Source organism: Diadema antillarum, unplaced genomic scaffold, assembly GCF_040938485.1.
Source record: "Diadema antillarum isolate AM-2024a unplaced genomic scaffold, OU_Dant_1.0 seq00000973_RagTag, whole genome shotgun sequence".
Lineage (NCBI taxonomy): Eukaryota > Metazoa > Echinodermata > Echinoidea > Diadematoida > Diadematidae > Diadema > Diadema antillarum.
The window spans coordinates 335,097-357,642 of record NW_027271815.1 but is presented as its reverse complement, the minus strand read 5'-3'; the positions used below and the strand labels follow the sequence as shown (position 1 = coordinate 357,642).

Here is a 22,546-nt window from a genome sequence, read left to right as displayed (position 1 = left end):
TGGCAAGTTATAAAGGCTGTCGCTCTTGTCGGTATAATTATTCAGTGACAGAAAAGTTAAATGATATCTGAAATTATTTTGTTTTGTCGACATTGTTTGAAAAAATGACACAAAGTTATAGAAAACGTGGATCAGGGGGGTGTTTCATCAACGTTTGTCAGCGCTGACAATTTCAGCAAAATCCTTGGTTTTGATTGGCTGAGATGCTCTGGTCACTGACTGTTACTACGGTGATTCAAGTTGTCAGCGCTGACAAACGTTGATGAAACACCCCCCTGATGGCGCTGACTGGTAGGGGGCTGGTAGTCGCCTCAGGAAATCATAAATTAGTGGCCGGCTGTTCAGGTGTTATCTCTTTGAAGGAGGATGATGGAAAGTTTGAGAGTCCCCTCGAGCGAGTTATTGCATTTCCAAAGGAGTATTACAGAATAATAGAAGCACACAGTAAATATTAAAGGTTATCGAGGTATTTCGGGCTTCGAACCCTTGTCCTGTGCACACAGTCATCCTTGGCCTAGTTGTTGCACTACTGAATTCCCTTCTGGTCAAGCTGCTCTTAAAGAAGGAATGGTTGCATGGCAATTGAAGGTTCGAGTTACCATGATGACTGGACTGCCTGGTAGAGCACACTAAACACTGGAAAGGCTTTACTGCGTTTAATAAGACCGTTATTTCAAATAATACAAAATCTGTAGTACACTGTATTTATTACAGCGATCCAGTTGTATCTCTGATGTTATTACTTGACTCTAAATGCTACAAATAAGGGTACTTTTGAATCTAGGAAATTGTGGTCTACCTTCCGCTCGCTAAGTGCAAAGATTGATCATATAGGAGTGTTTAGGTCTGCATGGAGCAGGAGTCGCATGCCAACTCCACCGTGGGGTGTGTGTCCGCTGATCACAACATAAACCCTCTACCAATTCGGTAGACCAATGCCTCTAGTTTGTTTCTTTATGCACTTTTAATTGCAACGAGAAGCTAGACGTTGTCCGCATAAAATGAAAGGTGCTCTGAATATCTCAATAGAAAAGAACCATACCGGTTGATATGCAGCTATACAAAGTGAAAAAATATAAAAATATTCAGAAAGCAGTCTCGACAAAAAGGACATCACACGCATTTTAAGAATAGCATAGTTTTCTGAAAAACCTCGATGATTTGGATATTGTGAATTCATTATTCTTTCATTATCTTGCTCCAATTATCTGCATTTAATACACTTAGTATAAGCCAGTACCCTACAATTAGTCTCTCTTTCTCTCTGCTTGAACGTATAGTTACATTCAGGCAATTGTTTAGATTGATATTAACATTGACTTAGCCGAGTTTACATTAGTGCGCAACTGCAGTTTGGCCATCGGAAAAAGCTCTTTAACATTTCTGCAAAGTCTGATCTCGACATGCCAGAGAATATAATTGCATCAGTGTTCACTCAAAGACGTTTTTGCAAATTCGCTCCAAATGAATCATCATAATGCGGCGAGTTTGGCTTTTTTTTTGGGGGGGGGGGGGTGTTAATGCAAAAACCCCATAAATTTCAACTGCAGAAGCAACAATGTCATCTTTGAGAGGAATGGTCCGTTTGCAGATAAAAACTAGGATCAGCTTGAATCCACCAAGGCAGGTTTGGCAGTTCAACGAAGGAGTGTTGCAAAACTGCAGGAGCCTTTAATAGAAGTGTTCCATGTTTACTATCTGCATAACAGAGGTTGTTCCGGATTACCGGAAAGCGTACACAGTTTTTGCCCGACATTTCAAAAACTGATACAGGCAGACAGTATTCAACACAATGAAATGTTCTGAATAGAAATATCTTATATCACTAATATCCTCAGAAGAAATTTTGCAACGAATATGAATATATCCTTGGTGAACCTGTCTGTCGCGAACTTGAACAAGCTGTTCTTCGGCTTTTTGGCACTCCAGTCCGTGAAACAGCTGGTTGTTCTTAGCGAATCTTCCATATCACCTCGGGAGTATAACAGAATCTCTCCACGTGAAAACTTGACCAACTATAGAGTGCAGGCTATCTAGGTGAGGCTATTCATTGATAGGCTACATACGCGCAAATAAATCGAGAAATGACCACATGGTTACTTTGTCTTACCGTAATGGTTAGTGATAGTTTCCATTATGTGAAATCTCGCGGCGTCATTTCTCTGGCACAGCGTGCAGTATTACAGACAGACCTTCGTGACTTCCCAATCAACTGACCTGCGAGTCTGGGGAGTCAGCTGGACCGAGGTGATACCACTGGTGTGGCGGCTCCACTGACTAAGTACATGTCGGATCCTGTTAATGTGTTTGTTCTCGAGAGATATCATCGTTTTAAAGCGATGGCAAACTCAGATTAGAATTCATCGGCATGGAGTTCGAGTCAACGCTATCATCTCCTATCAATTCTAGCTGTTGTTCTTTTAGTCATCCCCCTTCCCCCTCCCCCCCCCCCCCCCTCTCTCTCTCTCTCTTTACACACACTCATACGCACACAAATTGGCATAAGGAGGAATTTGCCTGCACACGCCTCGCTTAGTAGAAGAGCGGCGTTTTGTTTTGATGCCGAAATGCACCTTGCTGCCCGTGCAATTTGACATGCGAGAATCCATCCCCTAGGAACGCCTTTGAAATTATTATCAGGATGATTTAGCAATATTTCCCTCGACATCCTCAACTTGAATGCCGACCAGATTATCACTGGACCACTTATAATGACATATCTTGAGATGTCTTCATGCTATATACGGAGACGCAATTTGTAAAGACATGAAAGGCAAAAAATAAAAATAAAATATTGAAAACGATGAGACTTATAGATATCGACAGCCGATGTCTTATAGATAAGTAAAAGAAAAGAGTTGTAAGAATGCAGAAGAAAACTTAAGTGAAGAAGAAGCGAAAAATGACTGACGTTGGAAATGGAGAGGATAATGACGAAGAGGGGAATTACAGGGTCATAATACGCGTATAGCAATGATTGTGAGAACGACTGGTAGAAAAGGCTGAAAATTATGTCATAGTACGAGGAAAGGGGAGAGAAGGCTGCTGCTGCTGATGATGATGATGATGATGGTGATGGTGATCATCCACAGCACTTGTATAGCGCCATATCTGTTTTAGAAACATTCAAAGGTGCAGACTTATGAATGCCTGGTGAAAATATAATGTGAGTCTTGGACTCTTGAGTGAGGCTTTGAAGTGATCCGGTTTGTCAGGATAGGGATGGAAGGGAAAAAGAAGATAAAGATTTTGATGGTGATGGGTCTATCATAGCGACGAGGATTGAAATGTATGTTATCATGCTGATGACAAGATTAAAAACTGAAGATTTTCAAATGCATAGATCAACCAAACAAAATTCTACCTGTGATCGATTCTGTGTACATTGGTGAACTTAGATTGCAACTCTATTCATATACCCGCGGCTAGCCCAGAGCCAGAGTATCATAGGGGTGTCATTTAGAAGTTTAATATTCTGTTTCGGAGATTTCTGAATTTGTAAAGAGCCAAGGCGCATACAGAACGTCTGTTTCTTTTTGCACAAAATTACAGAACAAATATTTTGGTGATCACACACTATGGTCTTTGCGTGTCGGCTAAAATATTGATTTCATATTTGACGGCGGAGACGAAATGGCTAACATATTAACTTTCGTTGAAGAGAATAAAGAGGCAAAGCTTGTGCTCGTTTGACTTTGCTGTTTCAATTAGGAGAAAAGCATTCCGGAAAAGATTACAGCACCAGTGGGGTAATATTTAACTTGAAATTCATCTTGCCGAGAGAAATGTCAAGTGCAAAAGCGTTCTGACATACCGACTTATTTGTTTGCAAATGAAAGAATAAGCCGGAAATATTAACGTTGTACGGAAGATAGGCTCGGATTAAACAGCCCTGTGAGTACAGGCACGTTCAGGTATAACGAACTTTGATATTTACGCTAAGGCGGGCGTTTGATGTAACAGAGATAACGCAGATGAAAGATTCGTCCTGTATAAACGCCTCAAGATATGCAGTGGTAGAAAATGTACCGGTATGTGGCAATATCGAGTAATGCACTCGCAGCCTTCGAACCCGCAATGACCTTCTCCCATTAACTACATTATATAGTAAGCGCAAGTCATGTCGATGGAACAAGCTACTAAGAGATCGCCATTATACTTTGAAACGTAATGGTATCATTCCGAGCCCCTTCGCTTTTGGCAAGTTGTGAACATGTAATTCTTCAAAGATCATGCCATGCTATATTGTGTGTTTATACCTTTATTAAGGCACATCTGTGTTCTTAATTGCCTGCACCCAGAGTTATAAATCGAACAATCATGACCTACTTTGGGTGTGTTATTACATGGCTATACATGGACTTCAAAACTGCTTTTGGAAAATAAGTCCTCCCTAAATCCTTCATATAATTTTTTTTTTTTCTAAAACCTGGTGCAAAGTAAGCAAATAGAGCGACTAGGGTTTTGAGGTTTGCAATTTTGCAAGTTTGCAATTTTGCAAGTTTGCAATGCAATTTTGTCGGAAAATAAAGAATAACTTAAATTTACTATCAACTATAATTTTTCACGACTATACCCATAGAGAAACCTTCAAAAAGACAAATGTTTACATAAGTAATTATATACTCCAATGTAACGACATCAGGAATGTTCACTGTCTTTTAAATATTGAATACATATAGAAGAAGCATGATGGATTTGTAGCATCCACAATGTGGCTAGTATTTACCAAAAAAAAAATAGCTAGATAAAACATGCCCCTACTCAAATTGCGATGTTTGCATCCCCACGAGAACGACTTTACATTTAATGCCTCTATGGAGATCGTGCACACACCTTCTCGAATCTCCATGGCAACAATCGTGTCTTCCATATTGCTTAATTCACGCGGCATCAAACAAGAGTAGTCATAATTTTGAGTTGGTGTACAGCATACGAACTCAATCCGCTTTGACCAAGCTGATTACAATCCGATCCAGCAAACCCACATGGAATCAACAATTTACAAGTCTTAAATGGGCCGGGAGAACAAAAGATGGAAGAGAGAGAGAGAGAGAGAGAAGGGGGGGGGGGGAGAAAGAAAGGGAGATGGAGAACTGGGGAAAGAGAAGATCTGTTGGTTACACGGAAAAGACAATGCAGTCATATAGATTGCTTAGAGCAGCGCTCCTCGTACTTTTTGTATAGGTCGTACCCCGAGAATATCGATCACATTGCATCTTCTAATGTTTCTCTATACCTGCGTGTGTTCCAATGTTATTATAGATCAAAGAATATGAGAGACATACTAGCCATATAAAGTTATCTATCGTAGTCAATTGAACAATATTTCTCTTTTCTTTTGAAACGGTGCAAAATGTAGGTACCTTTATGATGAATTTGATCGCACTTCCTAAAATGCACCAACATTCCACAGATACGTATACTTCTAACGAAGAATAAACATACAATGTCAATAAAACTTACTGACAAGAAGATATACATAGGAATATATATATATATATATATATATATATATATATATATATATATATATATATATATATAATCTTATATGGAGAGAAAGATCGGGGGGGGGGGGGGTATCGGAGACATCCACTCATCCAAAACGGCTGTCCCGTGTGAGGGTAAACAGTGAATTATTTGACAAACCGCGACAGCTTCTGCACAACCCAGGGCAGATAAAAGCTGATAGTAACCTTGAACAAGTATTTGCTCTTTATTCAAAGGTAAAGTTCAAAGTTTAGCTAGCCTCTGGCTGACTTGAACCCTGTGTGAAATTTGATAGGAATCCAGCAGAAGCTCTCGCACTGTAATTTCAGTATGTATTATGTACGATGAGAAACACACATACACACATAGGCACACAATAGTAACATACAATCATGTGAATATGAATATATTTGTATATATTACATATATATAATATATATATATATATATATATATATGTATAATATATATATATATATATGTATATATATATATACACACACACACATATATATATATATATATATATATATATATATATATATATGAGTGTGTGTGTGTATGTGTGTATTTGTGTGTGCATGTGTGTGTGAGTGTGTGTGTGTGTATGTGTTCATTTATGGATATATATAATACATATAAACATACAATCTATGCGTGTGGGTGTATACATATCTTATAATCCTGTATATACATGAAGAGCGGAGAGAGATGTTTCTTTAGATCTATGTGTGTGTTTGTGTTTGTGTTCATTCTCTGCTCAAATACGGTTGGTGACCAGTACGTGGTCGAAGGCTTTGTGAGTGTGATCTCGCAACATGCTTTTCCGCACGTAGAACGGGTGAAATACTTACGAAGTCAACAATGGACGCACACCTCCGTCCGCATGATCCGCAAGACCGCAGGTATAGATGGGGGCATCTAACTCCGCCCCTTTTCCTCAATGAAATGGTGCTTAATAATGCATTGCAGTTAGTTTGTACATGTACTTGCCTTATATGGACCGTGTTTCTGTTACTTACCTCCAGACAAGAAACTGCCAAAAAACGATGTTATAGCCGCCCACGCTTGCTTCAAAAAGCTTCCTCCAGGGACGCTGAAAAGTGACAAATAAAAAAGAGAGAATTTTGAATGATTTGGTATAAACCTGAATAATGGAGTAACATACAGCGAAACTTTAGTGATGATGCAATGATACAACGTGTCGTCTACAGCTTTTATATGCATTAGTAACAGCCACCAGTGGATTCACGCGGCACGTTAAGAAATAATGATTTTGATATCACATCACCATTTGAAAATGTGTGTAGTGTTTTCATCGAATGAAAGATCAGTACTCTGCTTAGCAGGTGTTTCATTGGTTTATTTGCTTTATGTTGTTATATGTATATTCCTATCAAATACACCTAACTTCACAAAATAGACATCAAACGAAGCGGCAGGAACGTTATAGCCATAACATAACCTACGACAAGAGCTGAACCTCGTCATTTTACAGCATTTCAGCGATTTCAGAGACGCATGAATCGAATTCTCTGACTCGGGTGTTAACGACACCACAGTACAAGTCATTCAATATGCTTCTTAACTCCTGCAACTCCCGTTAACCAATCATCTTCTGCATGGTGAAATAATCTTTTGTATTGGTCACAGACCAATGCAGCGGATGAAGGGAGAGAATCGACTTTGTGTTTTAAAGAAAGTGTAGAATAATGGCTCGGTCACAAATACCATTAAGAACTGTTACGAACGCCGTACGAACGATTTTTAGACATTTCGTAAGATCTTCTTACGAAGGCCGTACGAAACTAGAGTTCGTAGACCTTTCGTAGACCGTTCGTAAGTTCGTACCCTGGTCGATGGTCTTGTCCAAGATTTTTTCAACTTCGTAAGAAACCCTCTCTTCGTAAGGCGGCCGCACGAACTAAATAATTCGTACGAACAGTGACATTCGTACGAACACACATCGTTCGTACGAACCTTTGTGACCGTAGCTTTAGGAGGAGGAGGAGGTGAAGGAGAAGGAGAAGAAGAACAGAATAACGCTGGAGAAAGTGATAGAAATGATTGGAAATGATAGTAGTCGCGAGAAAATCACTGGTCGAAAGGTTACCCTGGCTTTAGAGATTGTAATATATACTCCTTCAAGTAATTAGAAACACGTCCGATACAATTCTTTACACCACTGAATATAGCTATCCTTCTCACTCTGCGTTGCGGTATAAGTGGCACAACGTGCAATGGGTGCTGTTTCGTTATTCCGAAGGTTCGCTATTCCGAAGGGTCGTTATTCCGAGGGTCGTTAATCCGAAACACTACAAATTCCCTATACCTAGAGGTTCGTTAATCCGAAAATGAAAAAGGGTTCGTTAATTCGAACATTTGTGGCGTTATTCCGAAGGTTTGTTATTCCGAAGATTCATTAATTCGAAAGTGAAATTCGGAACAACGAATCTTCAGAATAACGAGTCTTCGTACCAAAGAGCCTTCGGAATAACGAACCTTCGGAATAACGAGCTGTAACCAAACTAAATAACTAAGTGTTACTTCGGTGTGCTTATAAATCCAAGGTGGACTCCAGAACCGTCTCACAATTTATTTTGACACACCATATCATCACGTACATTTAGGGCATGACTCATTTTTTTCAGTTGGCGAATTAACTGTGTTGCTTTCTAACGGAAAAAAAAACCCACATGTCATATATTAATTTTTGTCATTTTAGATACAGGGTACTTTTATGTACGAGCATGACAGGAATTTCATAAAGCGAGGTTGACACATTGATGAGTTGAGGTCATGAAATTCACAAAGTTTTACAACTCCTGCAGTTCAAGTTTCAACCTCGTTACAGTTTGACAGCGCGGAAATGGCACTTATTCTTCTTCCCAATACAACAGACGATAATCAGTAACTTTATATACTTTGACAGTAAATTTTTGATGAGTAGGCGCAGCAGACCAGCATACATGGATCCATGACATATGATATTCATTCAGTAATTGATAGAGAAACACATGAAGGCAATAGTCCTGTATCTTTATCATTGTCTTTTTTTTCAACAGATTAGGAGATTAAACCTAGATTATGATTTAAACCCAAATTTGACCTCGAATCACTCGACGTCATTGAAATCAAAGTGTCTGATGTGGAAATGGTGAGATTTGGGTTGAGGACGATCAATGAATCTGCCTCCGTTAGTATATGACCCTCTATAAAAATGAGAGTACATCGTTATTGTTACGCGATAAAAGCAGGATCGATGGCTATTTCAAAAACTGGTCCGTAAAAAGTTGATGTCATTGAAGCAACAATTCTCCTCTTATTTTCACTACTAATCCTACAGTATAATCATAACACACTAAATGCCACAGGAGCTCATCATTCAAAACGTTCTATATCAGTGAAAATGAATGGCAGATGATAAAATACTTCCAGAAACCGAGGCTTACTAGTTTCCATGTTGAAACCTTTCCAGTTGGTGCTGATTTGAGACACGTCTGCTCAGAGAATCCAGCGATTCAAACAGAATGTCCGATCCTACAGAAATCACCTCTTCTTTGGGCCTTATATATATCCCGTACACTTGTCTTCCTGCGTACTATCATGACTATTAACCAGTTTGTTGTGCGACTGGCGTGGCGGCTGTTGCAATCGGCATTTTTTTTTTCTCCGTCGGGCTCATTGTTTGCTGTATGTATGGCAGGAAAGTAAATACACTTCACGCATTTTGCACATTTTTTTTCTAATTTATCTCTTACGTATGTCAATATGATGTTTAGTCGTTGATCATATCGGGCGGCTCGGGCAAATAGTATGTCGATATGAAATTGAAAGGGGAGAATGATAAAAGAAACCTCGTATGCACAGGAAAACATTCCAATAGATGGTGGTGGTATTTTGGACTGGACGTTTCCAATACAGGGAACAATTCCCGTTTGATCTTTTTTCCCTTCTCAGAAATCACATCTGACCTTTTTTTTTTTTTCATTCTTGTTCTTTGAATAGCACAGTGTGCAGTTACAGCATGCAGCTACCGCTCTATGGCAGTGGCGGATCAGAGGATCCATACCGGGCGCGCGCCCCCTCTTTGTTTTTGGTTAAAATAAAAGAAATACAAAGAAAAAAATGGGAGGGGGAGACTGCGTGCGCCCCCTTTAATTTTGCAAAGGCGCCGCCCTTTACGGAATTCCTGGATCCGCCCCTGTATGTTATAGTGACCAAACATATAGACCTTCAGACCACAGGCCTGAGATTGAATGACTTTTGACATGAGTTCTTGAAGAGGTCCGAAATGAATTCTACAAGCACGTTAATCAACTTTCGTTTCATGAGCACTTTATGCTATATATATCACCCGTCACTCTTCTTTTCGCCGGCTATGAACTAGAAGGGTGGTAGCATAAGTAAAGACTTTGGAGCCCTCTTTGGTCCTAACCCTAGTCTTTTTTCAAGCTTATCAAGAGCGGTTACTGTAAAACGAGGAATTTTCGCGTGTATTTTAATTTCGCGAATTTCGCGAGCGCCAAAATTCGCGAAATTAAAATGCACGCGAAAGCTTTTTGTCTACACTACATGCATTGAATGCCAGTAGCAATTCGCGAAAATTTCATGCACGAAAAAGGCTGTCGGCTCCAATTCGCGAAAATTTCATGTCCCGAATATATCATGTTTTACAGTATACGGCGGGAACAAAGTTGTGTGTAATTCGCACTCTGTGTATTAAACGTACAGCCATTCGCATTTCGAGCAACGTGAAAGCTAAACGAGACCCGTAAATGCAAAGGGCGTTGTTGAATTTTTTTTTTAATTCAGTACAGATGATGACATGGTTTTCATTGTGTATCACCCCCCCCCCCCCCACTCTCTATACTTTCCTCCTCTTTCATCAGTTGACTGCGATTGTTATCGCAACGATAATTTCCTTTTTGATAGTCATCAGACCAGGAATCGCTGAGTTCGCTTTGTTTTAGGGAGAATATAGACCGTGAAATGCAAAAGAGAGAGGGAGAGAGAGAGAGAACTGAGCAAAGGTCCATTAGCTCCCTTTCTGATCATCATTAACATTTGCTCGATTAGCGCGTCGCCAGGCAACCATATTTTCGTGTTTTGGGATCATTATTATTACCAATTAACTTGAAGAATATTATTCATATATCCCTCTGCTCATATCTGCCTACACACACACGCACACACACATATAAAGTAAATATACATAATTATATAATTATACATAATAATATATACATATATGGGACAAAAGGTCTCTTGAATGACATTTGACGTGACCAAAGTGAAAGTAGGCTCTTGACAAAATCAAACTACTTATTGGTGAACAATGAATCTTAAACGCATTCTGAACATTTTTTTTTTTCAGATACAGCCAATACCAAAAAAAAAAAAAAAAAAAAATGCTCTTGGTATGCACACGTAAGCAATCTATAGTTAAATCTAAATCGTGTTTACAAACCATTACAGATCGATCGTACGGCCTTGTGAAGAACACACATACTGATTATCAAGCTTCCCTATATGGCAAAATGACCAAAATGAATATTCGTCTGTCGCGCATGGACGACTGCAGATCATCAAAGATAAGCGCGATTACAGAGTCTACATGAATGTAGACTCTGGCTCCGAACATTACCTCGTTCTCACCCCTACTGTTTGAATGCATGCGTGTCTTTTGAATGCGTGGAGTGTTCCGCATGTCCTAACAATCTGTAGTGTAACTGACCTCTACGAAAATCACGTTTAAATATCGTTACTCTCGATCACTTAGCAACTTGCGATCGGTCGAAGATTGAGAATGCAGAAAACGAAGGATGTTGCAGCGTGTCGACATGAAATTTATAATCTAAATTAATGCTTATGATTTATTCCCTGTACCTGGGTATGATAATTACATGTGCAAAATTTGTGCCCGTTGGACTCATTAGCACAGGTAGAGGGTTAAGAGAGAAAATGCTTCGAGCTAGATCACGCTTATTTCGTGTTAACTGAAGGGACTGTACAGTACTGGTTGAGATGAGGATTCAGGTTTTATAACATTTTTTGATGAGATAATGAGAAACCTCTTATCAAATATGAAAGAGCACAGTAAAAAGTACATTGTATTTCAAGAAGGATTCAACGTTTCTTTGATGAAAATTGGCCTTGAAATGGCTGAGATATCCAAAAAAGCGATCCTAATAAAATTGATAGGCCACGGCTTTTATTAGGATCTCTTTGTTTTGCCTTGTTTTTAGATATCTCAGTCATTTCAAAACCGATTTTCATCAAATAAACTTTTGATTCCCCTTCAGAATTCTATGCCCTTTAACATTTCATAGAGTGGTTTCTAAATATCTCACAAAACGTAAAAGCTGAATCCTCACCTCAACCAGACCTGTACAGTCCCTTTAAGATAGACGGAGATAGTTCCATTAGTTGCTTCGGTTCATCCCATAAAAAAGGCACGTCCAACGCTTCACAGCTTGTGTCTCTACGCAGTTCACAGCTTCATTACATTTTTCAAGAGGGTAATGAAGTGAATCCACCAAAGTGACTTTCAAAAGCTCGGATATCCCATTGACGTGAGAGCGAAAAGAGGAGTAACTATTAGTGAATAGGAAAGACGCTAATATCAGACATGATGCGTGGTCAATAATAATTGATCACAAGAATGACACCAGATAAATTTTGCTGATATGTGCGTCACGGTCTTGATGGTTCAGAGAGATTCCAGCCACGATCTGCTATAACAGATTGGCATTAGTACATGTTTACGGTAATCCATTACAGCTACTTGGATGATTTGTCTCTTCCATATACATTAAAACCTATAATCGTGATTCAATAAAAGCTAACCAATGAGAAACACGCAAACAAACAAACACAAACAAACAACAAAGGCAAGCAGTATACATCCACAGCACAGATGCGAACATCACATACATCGCTTAAATAAGCAATCAAGAATCAAAATGGAATATTGTTACGTCTATATGCTCCAATGCTCAGTGAGAAGAAAAGCACAACCGTCATGAAGAGTTGCCACGGCGACAGTCATTCATAATCATTATCTGCTCTTCCTTTGCTACATTGTCAAGGGATGCCTAAAACTATTGACCCTCATAAATCAAGATGCTCGGGACGTGGGACGGACTGCGTGTAGACACGAGCGCAAACTTCTATGGTGGACGCACAGGTGATAATGTGACTGCCGAAAAAGCAAGTAGTCACGCATTCAAAATATTCATAAAAGAAAAGAATTTGAAGAATTTCTTGTAGGGCGTGGCGCCGAGCACGTACCCACCTGGGTTCATTGGCGTCATTGTCAATCATCCACCCTCATTTCGTGTGATTGACGTCTTGTAAGTGAATACATCCACGGAGGTGGTGTGACAAGAAACAACAAATAAAATAGACCTGAATTTATGTACCTTTTGATGTGACTCGGAAGAGAATCCATATTTTAAGACAACATTCTGTAATTTGTACTCTTAAAACAACAATATCGTCATACTGTTTATCTGACGATAAAGTCACCGTATAACACGGTTGCAAGGGGTCACTACTCTCTGACAGTTTTATTGCATCGTATAGATATCATAACATAACTTTCATTTCCGTCGCCCACTTGATAAGTGCGAGAAAACATCCAACATTTAGCAACCAGAGCTAAAATCCAATAAAATGTTCTTTTCAAAGTAATATTTCATCTCTTCTTGGAGATTGTGTTGCATCAACGTCAATGGAAGTGATTTATTTCTCAGTCGGTAATGGCAAAGGAGCGAGACAGACAAGAGACGAACAAAACATGATCCCTAACCATACAATAGCAAATGAAAGAAATGAAGACCTATACCGACCTCTTTTCATTTAAAAAGAAAATTTGTCTCAGAGCCCACATTGACCTTAAATTAAAGGTCACACGGTGTACATACGTGTGTATGAACAAACACAGAAATAAATCACGCTCTTTGAAACTGGGAGTTTTTCATCAATATACAGTACACGGTACCAGTCGCTTCTATTACCATCTCATGAAGATACTTATTACATGCGAGTTCACCTCCTTAATCATATATATAAAAACTAATCCTGTGGAGTATAATTAATTATGTAGCAGACCGAAAGGTATTTCGGTCAATACTGTGTCAAGGAATGATGACACTTATTCGCAATAAGGGTGGGTCTTCTTTCGAGTTTGGGCGATATCATGTGTTTGAAATCTTATCAATATCTTGTTACCGTACTATCGTGATTTTCACAGGGAGTAATGGCAATCGCTTCTCTGGGATAGACATAAAGCACATTATCTAATTCACATCATCTAATTCACAAAATAATGAGAGGGGAAATATTATATTTAAAGTATGACATGATGATGGGTAATATCCCTGAAGTAGCCTTTGGTAGGACGTTACGAACATTTTCATCCACAAACACAAATACAAGCACAAGCACAAATAGAACATAAAACACAAGCTCAAACACAAACGGCCATTCAAAGCAACTTTTATGTCATTATTTCCGAACTATTTCGCCGTCACACTTAGCTTATACACGGGTTGTAGAGTGTAAAGTGTACGGGATGTTGGCCTATCTACTGGTCTTAACACTATTGGCGATGACAGCTAAGTGGAGAAATCACCATATGCGAAATATTTCACGGTATAATAACCTTCGGAGATTACAGAATAATGCGACTATCTAAAAGGGCGTGGTCCAGATTCAGCGTAGGGCCAACATTATCTGAAAATATGGAAATAGACGAGCGGGAGTAATTTTTGTGTTTGCTGTACATGGTTAATAGGCGACTGTCAGATGCCTAAAAAGCTCAGAATCTATGCTTAATGAGGTGCAGGTTACGTCAAAATCACAAAATTGATGTCGAAATGTTGTTCCTTCTGAACATTCATCTTATGTCGATATTGTTCCCATAGTTGTCAAGAGTCGTAGAGACAAGCCTACCTGGTTTGACATAATATATCCGGTTTACTTGGAAAATAACCCCCCCCCCAAAAAAAAAAAAAAAATGAAGAAAGTACAGCCTTTGTGAATTTTGATATATTTTTTATAAACGCAAATTACGCCTTGCTCAATAATTTCAATATGGTAGAAAGTGTCATCCCACGAGACCGATATTCACAAGTCATACGGCCCACGAGTTCGACATTGAAAAAAAAAACCCATGAGTCATACAGCCCATGAGTCCGACACAAGGTAAAAAAGGCCCACGTGTTCGACATTGGGTAGAAACGGCCCACGAGTTTGACGTGTCATCACGGGGATCAATGTGTCGGCCTTTGCTTCAAGTGTCGAACTCGTGGGCCTTGTTTGCCTAGTGTCGAACTCTTGGGCTGTATGACTCGTGAGATGTATGACTCGTAGGCTGTAATACTATGACTCATGGGCTATGTGACTTGTGGGTTGTATGATTCGTGTGCTGTGTGATTCGTGGGTGTCGAACTCGTGACGTGCACCCGGCAGAAATCGCAGGTACTAAAGTCACAGATTTCTTTACCTAAATTCTTTCTTCGTTTTTTTTACTCTTTCTCGCTTGCTTGAGCTATTTCAGCATTTTTGTTCTTTTTTTCTCCTTTTCTTTCTTTCTTTCTTTCTTTCCTCTGGGCAGAAGCTGCAGGACTAACATAACAAATCCAGATGAATGTTCGTGACAATGCAACTCGGTATCAACGTGATTTATGACACGGTCCATTTCATGTCTTTCTTTCCTTTTTCATTTTCTTTTTGAGCACGGAAATAAACTATTTGGAAATAGCCGTCCAATCGTGTATGTCGTTGTTTACACGTAAATTTCACGGCAGCGAGAGCCGAGATCGTGACCGCGAATGTGTTAGATTTATGTGCGTCGTTACACACTTTCGTCATCGTCTATGGGTCGCGGAATAAGGCTAAAGCATTTATTCCGTTGAGATAAACAATGTCGAGGGGAAAATAATGTGCTGTGTGTGTATATATATCATTACGGTGAATTTGGCACGCACGTGACCTCTCAGACTGTTTTGGCAGGAAATACGACAGACCTCGGGCGATTTAAGAGAGTAGCAAGTGAAGATGCAACAGCCGCGGATCATAATGAGTAAAACTGCGGAGATTCTCTCACAACTGTGGCTTCCTTATTAATAAATCGCCACCAGTCTGGTACAAAGCAGCCATGTGCAGCTACGGAGAACTGTGAATGAAAGCTGTACCTTTACAGCTCATTCTGGCAAGAAGTCTATTAACTTACATCTTGGGGGAATAAGGAGTGGGATGCATATAATCATATTTTGTAACTGGTTGGAACTGTCTAATCTTTTGCTCAAATGTGTAGATGTCATTATTCATTAAGATAAAAAGAACCACGCTGTCCTTAACGGAGACATGTACAAGCGTTTGCCCTGTGATTCAAAATCACAAACAATACTCGGGGAAATCAACTGTAAAAACAGATATGCACTGCTTGTTTCAAAAAGAGAAAATAATAATGATATGTGATAATCATACTGATATCTACAAAGATATTCCTTTTTACGATACGAGCGCACTGCCATTGAAAAGATTGCATTTTTCTCATTATGATGACCTCACTTTAAAGACTTTGAAAAGGATGTTCATCTGTTTTGCATTTAAACTCTTCACTCATGATATTTGTTGTTCAGGGGAAGCACCGTGGTGTAGTGGATAGGTCTCTGGACCTTGTTGAATAAAAAGATGGAACGAAACGTAAGTCAGAAAATCAAATATAAGTCAGGTATCAGCCAATTCAGAATTGAGTAATGAGAAACTTATGTTTGATTTTCTGACTTGTGTTTGATCTAAAATTTTATGTATCAGGGCCTTGGATTTGTAAGCAAAACATTCTGGGTTCGAGTCCTCCCAAGTGCTTTTATTCAAGGCACTTCACCCAAAATGTCCGATGTATAAATGGGAAACCGACAATATGTTTGTTTTTGTTTGCTTGGTTTTTGTTTGTTTGGTTTTTTAAGTAGGGCTCTCACGGCAACAGTGTTAACACTAAAGAACCATATACGAACAGTAATAATATACCATATTATCACTATCATGATTATTATTCAATAAGGACACATGACATTTCAATCATAAACCTTACGTATGCAACAACAGATAAAGTGGGAAAGCCTATAAGGTAGCTTATTTTCGAAACATCTACAGAAGCCAAGCTCAGGATCTTTTTTCGGTTGATTATATAGCCGATATAAGGTACATAATACGGGTACACGTCACGAGACCGACACCCACGAGTCATACAGCCCAAGAGTCATACAGCTCACAAGTCATACAACCCATGAGTTATACAGCTCACGAGTCATACAGCCCATCAGTTCGACACTAAGCCAACAAGGCCCACGAGACCGACACATTACGCGCCGTGTTGTATCTGTAGAACTCGTGGGCTGTTTTCACTTAGTGTCGGTCTCATGGGCTTTATTTGCCTAGTGTCGAACTCATGGGCTGTATGACTCGTGAGCTGTATGACTCATGGACCTGTCTTCAATGTCGAACTTGTGGGCTGTATGACTCGTGGGTGTCGGTCTACTGGGATGACCACCGTAATACGAGCAGTAAACAATACAAGTGAATAGTTCTGTTCGCGCAGAAGAAATTACTATTACTGCGTTTCCTGCTGGTTTATCATTTCTTATGATGACTGTGTAATATACATTGCTTTGTTCTGCACCATGGATTAGAACCATGAACAATATGTACCGTGCATATAGTGCGTTAAATTCGCATTTTCACAATATGTTATGTATACCTTGCGTTATACGTCTTCATCTGCTTCTCGATTGTGCTCAGTCGATGGTAAAATACTTTTCCTACTGAAGTTTGAGCCTTGTTTACGTTGTTAAATACATACCAATTGGCTCGACCAACAATTGGCCCAATGAGGGCGGTGTTTCAGAGCAGGTGTGCGACATACTGAAGTGTCGTGAATCTATCAGAAAAGTACAAATGAAGTTCGGTTCGCCCTGTTCCACTGCTGAAATCAAGGGTGAAACCAACCATGATAATAAGGGAATATTAAGAGACAAAGAAGATAATAATATTGTTTTCAAAACAAAGGACTTAATGTACATATCTGCCCTTTCCTTCTTCCCTCACGGCAGGTCATTAATTCAGAAGATGAATTGAATTATCTGCCATGCGGATTCTCCTCCTAAATAAAAAGACAGGCGGTCGTCTGCTGACATCTGTAGGAATGAATAAGGGATTCAGGGATACTTCACGCAGAGGAACGCAATTTTGCACCAATTGTCCCAAACTTAAGGTCGCATATTTTCCTTCTTATAGCCACCCAATGTTCGCCTGTGCATATTTCCCCTCTCTGAGCACGCCACCACGACGGACCCACTTTTCCCACTCTGGGACGAAAGCGATGCGACCAAAGTTCACGGCCGATCTTGCTGCTCAATCAAGCACAAATATGCCGAAATTAGCGCACAACATAATTCGGCAGACAATTCCGTGAAATGGAAAAGCCGACGCATCGCCATCGCGAACCGCTTCGACGCAGTTGGCACCCTGGACTGAGGCCATTTTCTCCCGGGGAATTTGGAGTTGGCGGTATCATCAAGAACAAGTATTGAATTCCAGCTCGTCTACTCAATTTGTTGAATTTGAGGGTAGACTTCCCGGAGTTTCTGTATTCTCGCTCCCTCTCTCCTCCTCTCCTGGCTTCATCTCTCTTTTCTTCCTCCTTTCTGCTTGAATTAAGAGTTTTCTGTACCATGTCTCCACTTTGTGCAGATGTCAATCAACGCGGTTGGGTTTTTGTCAACTGGTGTGCGCTGTTCATCCCATGCAATGCCACTTACAGTGGCGTTGCCATGGCGACTGAGAAGAGTTTAGAAATGGAGTTCATGGGTTCTGCCTTATCGAATTACACGAGCTGTAATTATTGCTTCATTGATAGTGAATTGTGAGTAATGCCGGTGTTATATCCCAGTGGCAGCTCCGCAGTTTGGAGAAGGAAGGTGAAAAAAGCAGTGTAGTTTGGATTGATGTCATTGCAAATGCAATATAACGTGCCAGAGCACTTCCTGCGCCAGCAAAACATCAATACTTTCACAAAATGAGCAGATTGGGCCTCACCTATCCGTATTTCATCATCCCCTCCCCCATCCTTTGTCATGTCCATCAAAGCATCATAGCAGCTTGCATATTTTGTGTCGTTTCCCAGTGAATAAAATATGGATACAAATAATGCCTGCGCCTTAAAAGATAATAACGATATTAATATTGATAATGTTCATAACAGCAACAAAAATTAGCATCACCATCATACAGAATGTCATAGTAACAATACCAAAATGATGATAGTAATAATGATAAAGAACAAAAGTAACGATGATAGTGATAATAATGACAATGACGGTGTGCATCATAAAGTATTGTTAATGCACAAATCTATTCTGATATTCTCCGCGCATTCCCTTATATCATAATTTGTTGTGTGTCTGACTTACAATGCACTCAACCCATTTATATCCTTCTGGACCGACTACACTGGATGTGTACGCATAAATCACGTCTCTGGTAACGATTATGTAACAACAAGCATGTTGCGCATCGCGGAGTGGACTCAAATTAGAGAACTCACGATTGAGAACCCATGGTTTAATCCACTGAACCATGTAGTTCATGTTCATGATTGTGAAAATCTGCTACAGTTAACCGAGGACATGCAGTTTATAGATCTATTATCTTTTGCACTCGAAAATAGTTGCACCATTTCATACTCATTTTCGAGCGGGCGCTTAGTCCACATGGCATTCGCTGCGTTTAGAATCATACACCGACCTTTCCTATGCATCGTTAGCAAGCATGGTGCTATTTTTGTATTATCTAGTTCGGACAAAAGCACTTTGGAACAAAATATCAGATCAATTTGCCTAGAACCAGGAGCATAGTCAACATACTGAAATTATTGCCCCACACCTGGATCTATAAACATTACTAGTTGGCAGTAATCCCTTTCAATTTTGGCTTTTACTCTATATCAACAGGTTGTAAACAACTAAAAATTGATAAATCCAAGGACAAGTCCATATCAGAGCTGAGGGCGTTAATGGAAAGGGGAGGAGAACAGTGATATTTCATTTTTTCTTTTAACATGAACTCTTATTTAAGTTCGCCCAACCGCGAGACACTTCACGCCGTCTCGTGCACATTAGCTCGTAGCTCAGAGAAAATTTCGTTCCGACTCCTTTGTCGAAAGTACCCCACTGCCTGTGGATCGGAACCTTGCTTTTATAGGATCTTTCAAGGAAGGCAAAAATAAATAATCAACCAAAAATAACAAACGAAACGTATACTAGTACACATAAGCAAAAGGGGAAGCTCTCACAAAATACGGGTCAGATTTAATGCAGAATTTAGGAGGTTGAAGGTTATCATCGAATTCTGCTGTCGTCTGGAGAAAAAAAAAGATGAAAAGCCATGAAAGAATCCCAGACCAAACAGACCTGCATCCCTGTGTATTTTGCAGCTGTGTGTATTTTGTGTACTTTGCACAGCCTACATAGCTCGGCAGGTTGTTCATGAATCGTCTGACGTTTACCACAAGAAAAAAGGCAGCCTATACAGTATACCTTGGGAAAACACAAATGCCAACAAAAATGCTCACAAACTATATAATGGGGTTAAAACCACCCTTGAGAGTACGTCCGCACGCCCTCTTTCAACCGATGTAACACCTCCCACAAAGACGAACATCATGTGACGTCACGATTTTTTTTATTGTTAGGATCAAAGGAAGTAATATGAAATGCAAACATATTTTCGGGGTTATTGTTTTCTTGTGACTGAGGCTCCAATCTGTCCAGAGTTCAATTGAATGGGCCAAACGCGGCGACAATAAAAACGTCAAACAGAGGGGGTCTATTTTTTGCGATATGGTAACTCGAGACTTCAGGGAAGTATTCAACGGCTGGCGTACAAAAGACTTGTCAGCATTGAACAGTGCTGAAACACGAAGTTTATAGTCCTAGATTTCGTCGACTGGCATTCCTCGAACTAACAAAAGATACCCACAATAGTTCATTTTTGATGGCACACTATAGGGTCTACTTTCACATTTTTAAAATAAAGATTAGTGTAACAACGCTTGAATTAGTGTATTAATACCCGAACTACGAGAATTCGCGTGCTATAGAAACAATTAAACTGTCCTTTGCCCAGCCCCTGCATGCTCTGCAAGTTACGTTTTACATGAAGCAAATATCACTCTTTTCCATCACTATTCTTACTTCTTTTTCACCCTTGCACAGCATGCATCGTTGCTCTCATTATCATTCGTACATATATTTTGTATTTCACTTTATGACTTGCAGTCCTACCTCGCAATATGAGTAGTCAAATGTAGGCCTATTTGTATAATGTTTTACCTTTTGTTGGATAGAAATGACTTGAATTAAACTGAACTAAAATAAATCTAATATTAAGGCCAACTCGCACACAACTGCTGCTGCCAGATAAAAACAAATATGAAACTGTGTAATGAACTAGGAACTACATTCACAGGTCGGAATCACGATTTAATGAAGTGACGAATCACCATTTTTCATTTGTTGAATCGAATTGTATCCGATACACTTGGCATGCATACACTTGTCATGCATGCCTAGTGGCTATAAAGAAGTAAGCACGAGATGAGATGGTGCGGGGAGCTGTTTGTGCTGTTTTTCTCCATGGAATACTGCACACCTGTGCAGTTTGTTAAGAACAATAAGTCTATAGAAAAGCGCGAAATATTTCACGATCCAACATGTTTGTTTTTGTTGTTGTTTTTGTTGTGTGTGTGTTTCAACAGGTGTATTTCGCGTTCCAACATGTTTTGTTTTGTGTTTTTTTTCAACAGGTGTGTTTTGAGTTCCAACATGTTTTTGTAAGTGTGTGGGTTTTTTTTTTTCAACAGGTGTATTTCGCATTCCAGCATGTTTTGTGTGTGTGTGTGTGTGTGTTTCAACAGGTGTACTTTGCGTTCCAACATGTTTTCTTTTTATAAGAATGTGCTTGTGTGTGTGTGTGTGTGTGTGTGTGTGTGTGTGTGTTTCAACAATTCATGGGGTGTGGTGTTTTCAAAGCAGACATGGCTGGTAGAAGAAAAAAAAATAATAACTCCAAAGATGCAGTCAAAGGGATTCTCGTCACTTATCATAGAAGACATCGCCGTAGACAACTCCCTTGACAGAAGATAAGAATATTCATAGTTTCGTATACAGTGTATGCCCAAAATATCAATTTGGCCTGTTCAAGTCAAACTTTGCAAAACACACCCACCCACCCCCACACACACATACGCACAAACAAACAAGCAAACACATACACATACAAACACACACACATACAAACACACACACATCTGAAGACTAAACGTGACTTCAATCTAGTGCCATATGATTTCGTTTCGGGCGTCAGTTGTTTTGAGTCAAGCTATGGAGAGAGAGGGAGACCGGAAAAAAAAAGTCACTCACGTGACGATTAAAGTATAGTTCGCGACGTTATTGGACACATACTCCTCTGTGTGTGTGTGTGTGTGTGTGTGTGTGAGAGAGATTTTGATTTGATTTTTATTCATTTCAACACGGTAAAAACCTGCTATCAGCTTTAAAGCTGCTTTTCAGCTAGGCCGTGCATAAGAATTTACAAAACTAAATCAAAAACAAAGAGTGACAGGTACAATAATAAGAATGATAATGATAGTAGTAGTAATAGTAGTAGTAGTAGTAGTAGCAGTAATAGTAATAATAAAAAACTGATTAAACACAGCGGTGTGTGTGTGTGTGTGTGTTCTTGTATTTTCGTTTATTCTATACTTAAAATAATATTTTCAAAAATGGTGTCGGATGGTGATACCTATATGCACTGGAGGACGGATTTTCTTTGCAACTTTCTCGTAGTTCATTTTGACAGTCATTGGCCACTAACTCTTGTTATCACAAAGACTTGTGAAGGAAATGACATCAGGGTACCTTTTCATGAAAGTTGTCAGCGCTGACAAGTTGTCAGTCTCTGACAATCACCATAGTAACAGTCA

General features: G+C 39.5%; 1 protein-coding gene across 1 annotated transcript in view; it reads right to left on the bottom strand.

Moving 5' to 3' along the window:
• LOC139742006 (globin C, coelomic-like) overlaps window positions 1–22,546 on the bottom strand; it is a 98,814-nt gene that overhangs the window by 16,174 nt on the left and 60,094 nt on the right. The window contains exon 2 of the mRNA XM_071652568.1: window positions 6,516–6,589. Coding sequence (XP_071508669.1) covers window positions 6,516–6,589 — 74 coding nt within the window. The remainder of the gene's footprint in view (window positions 1–6,515; window positions 6,590–22,546) is intronic.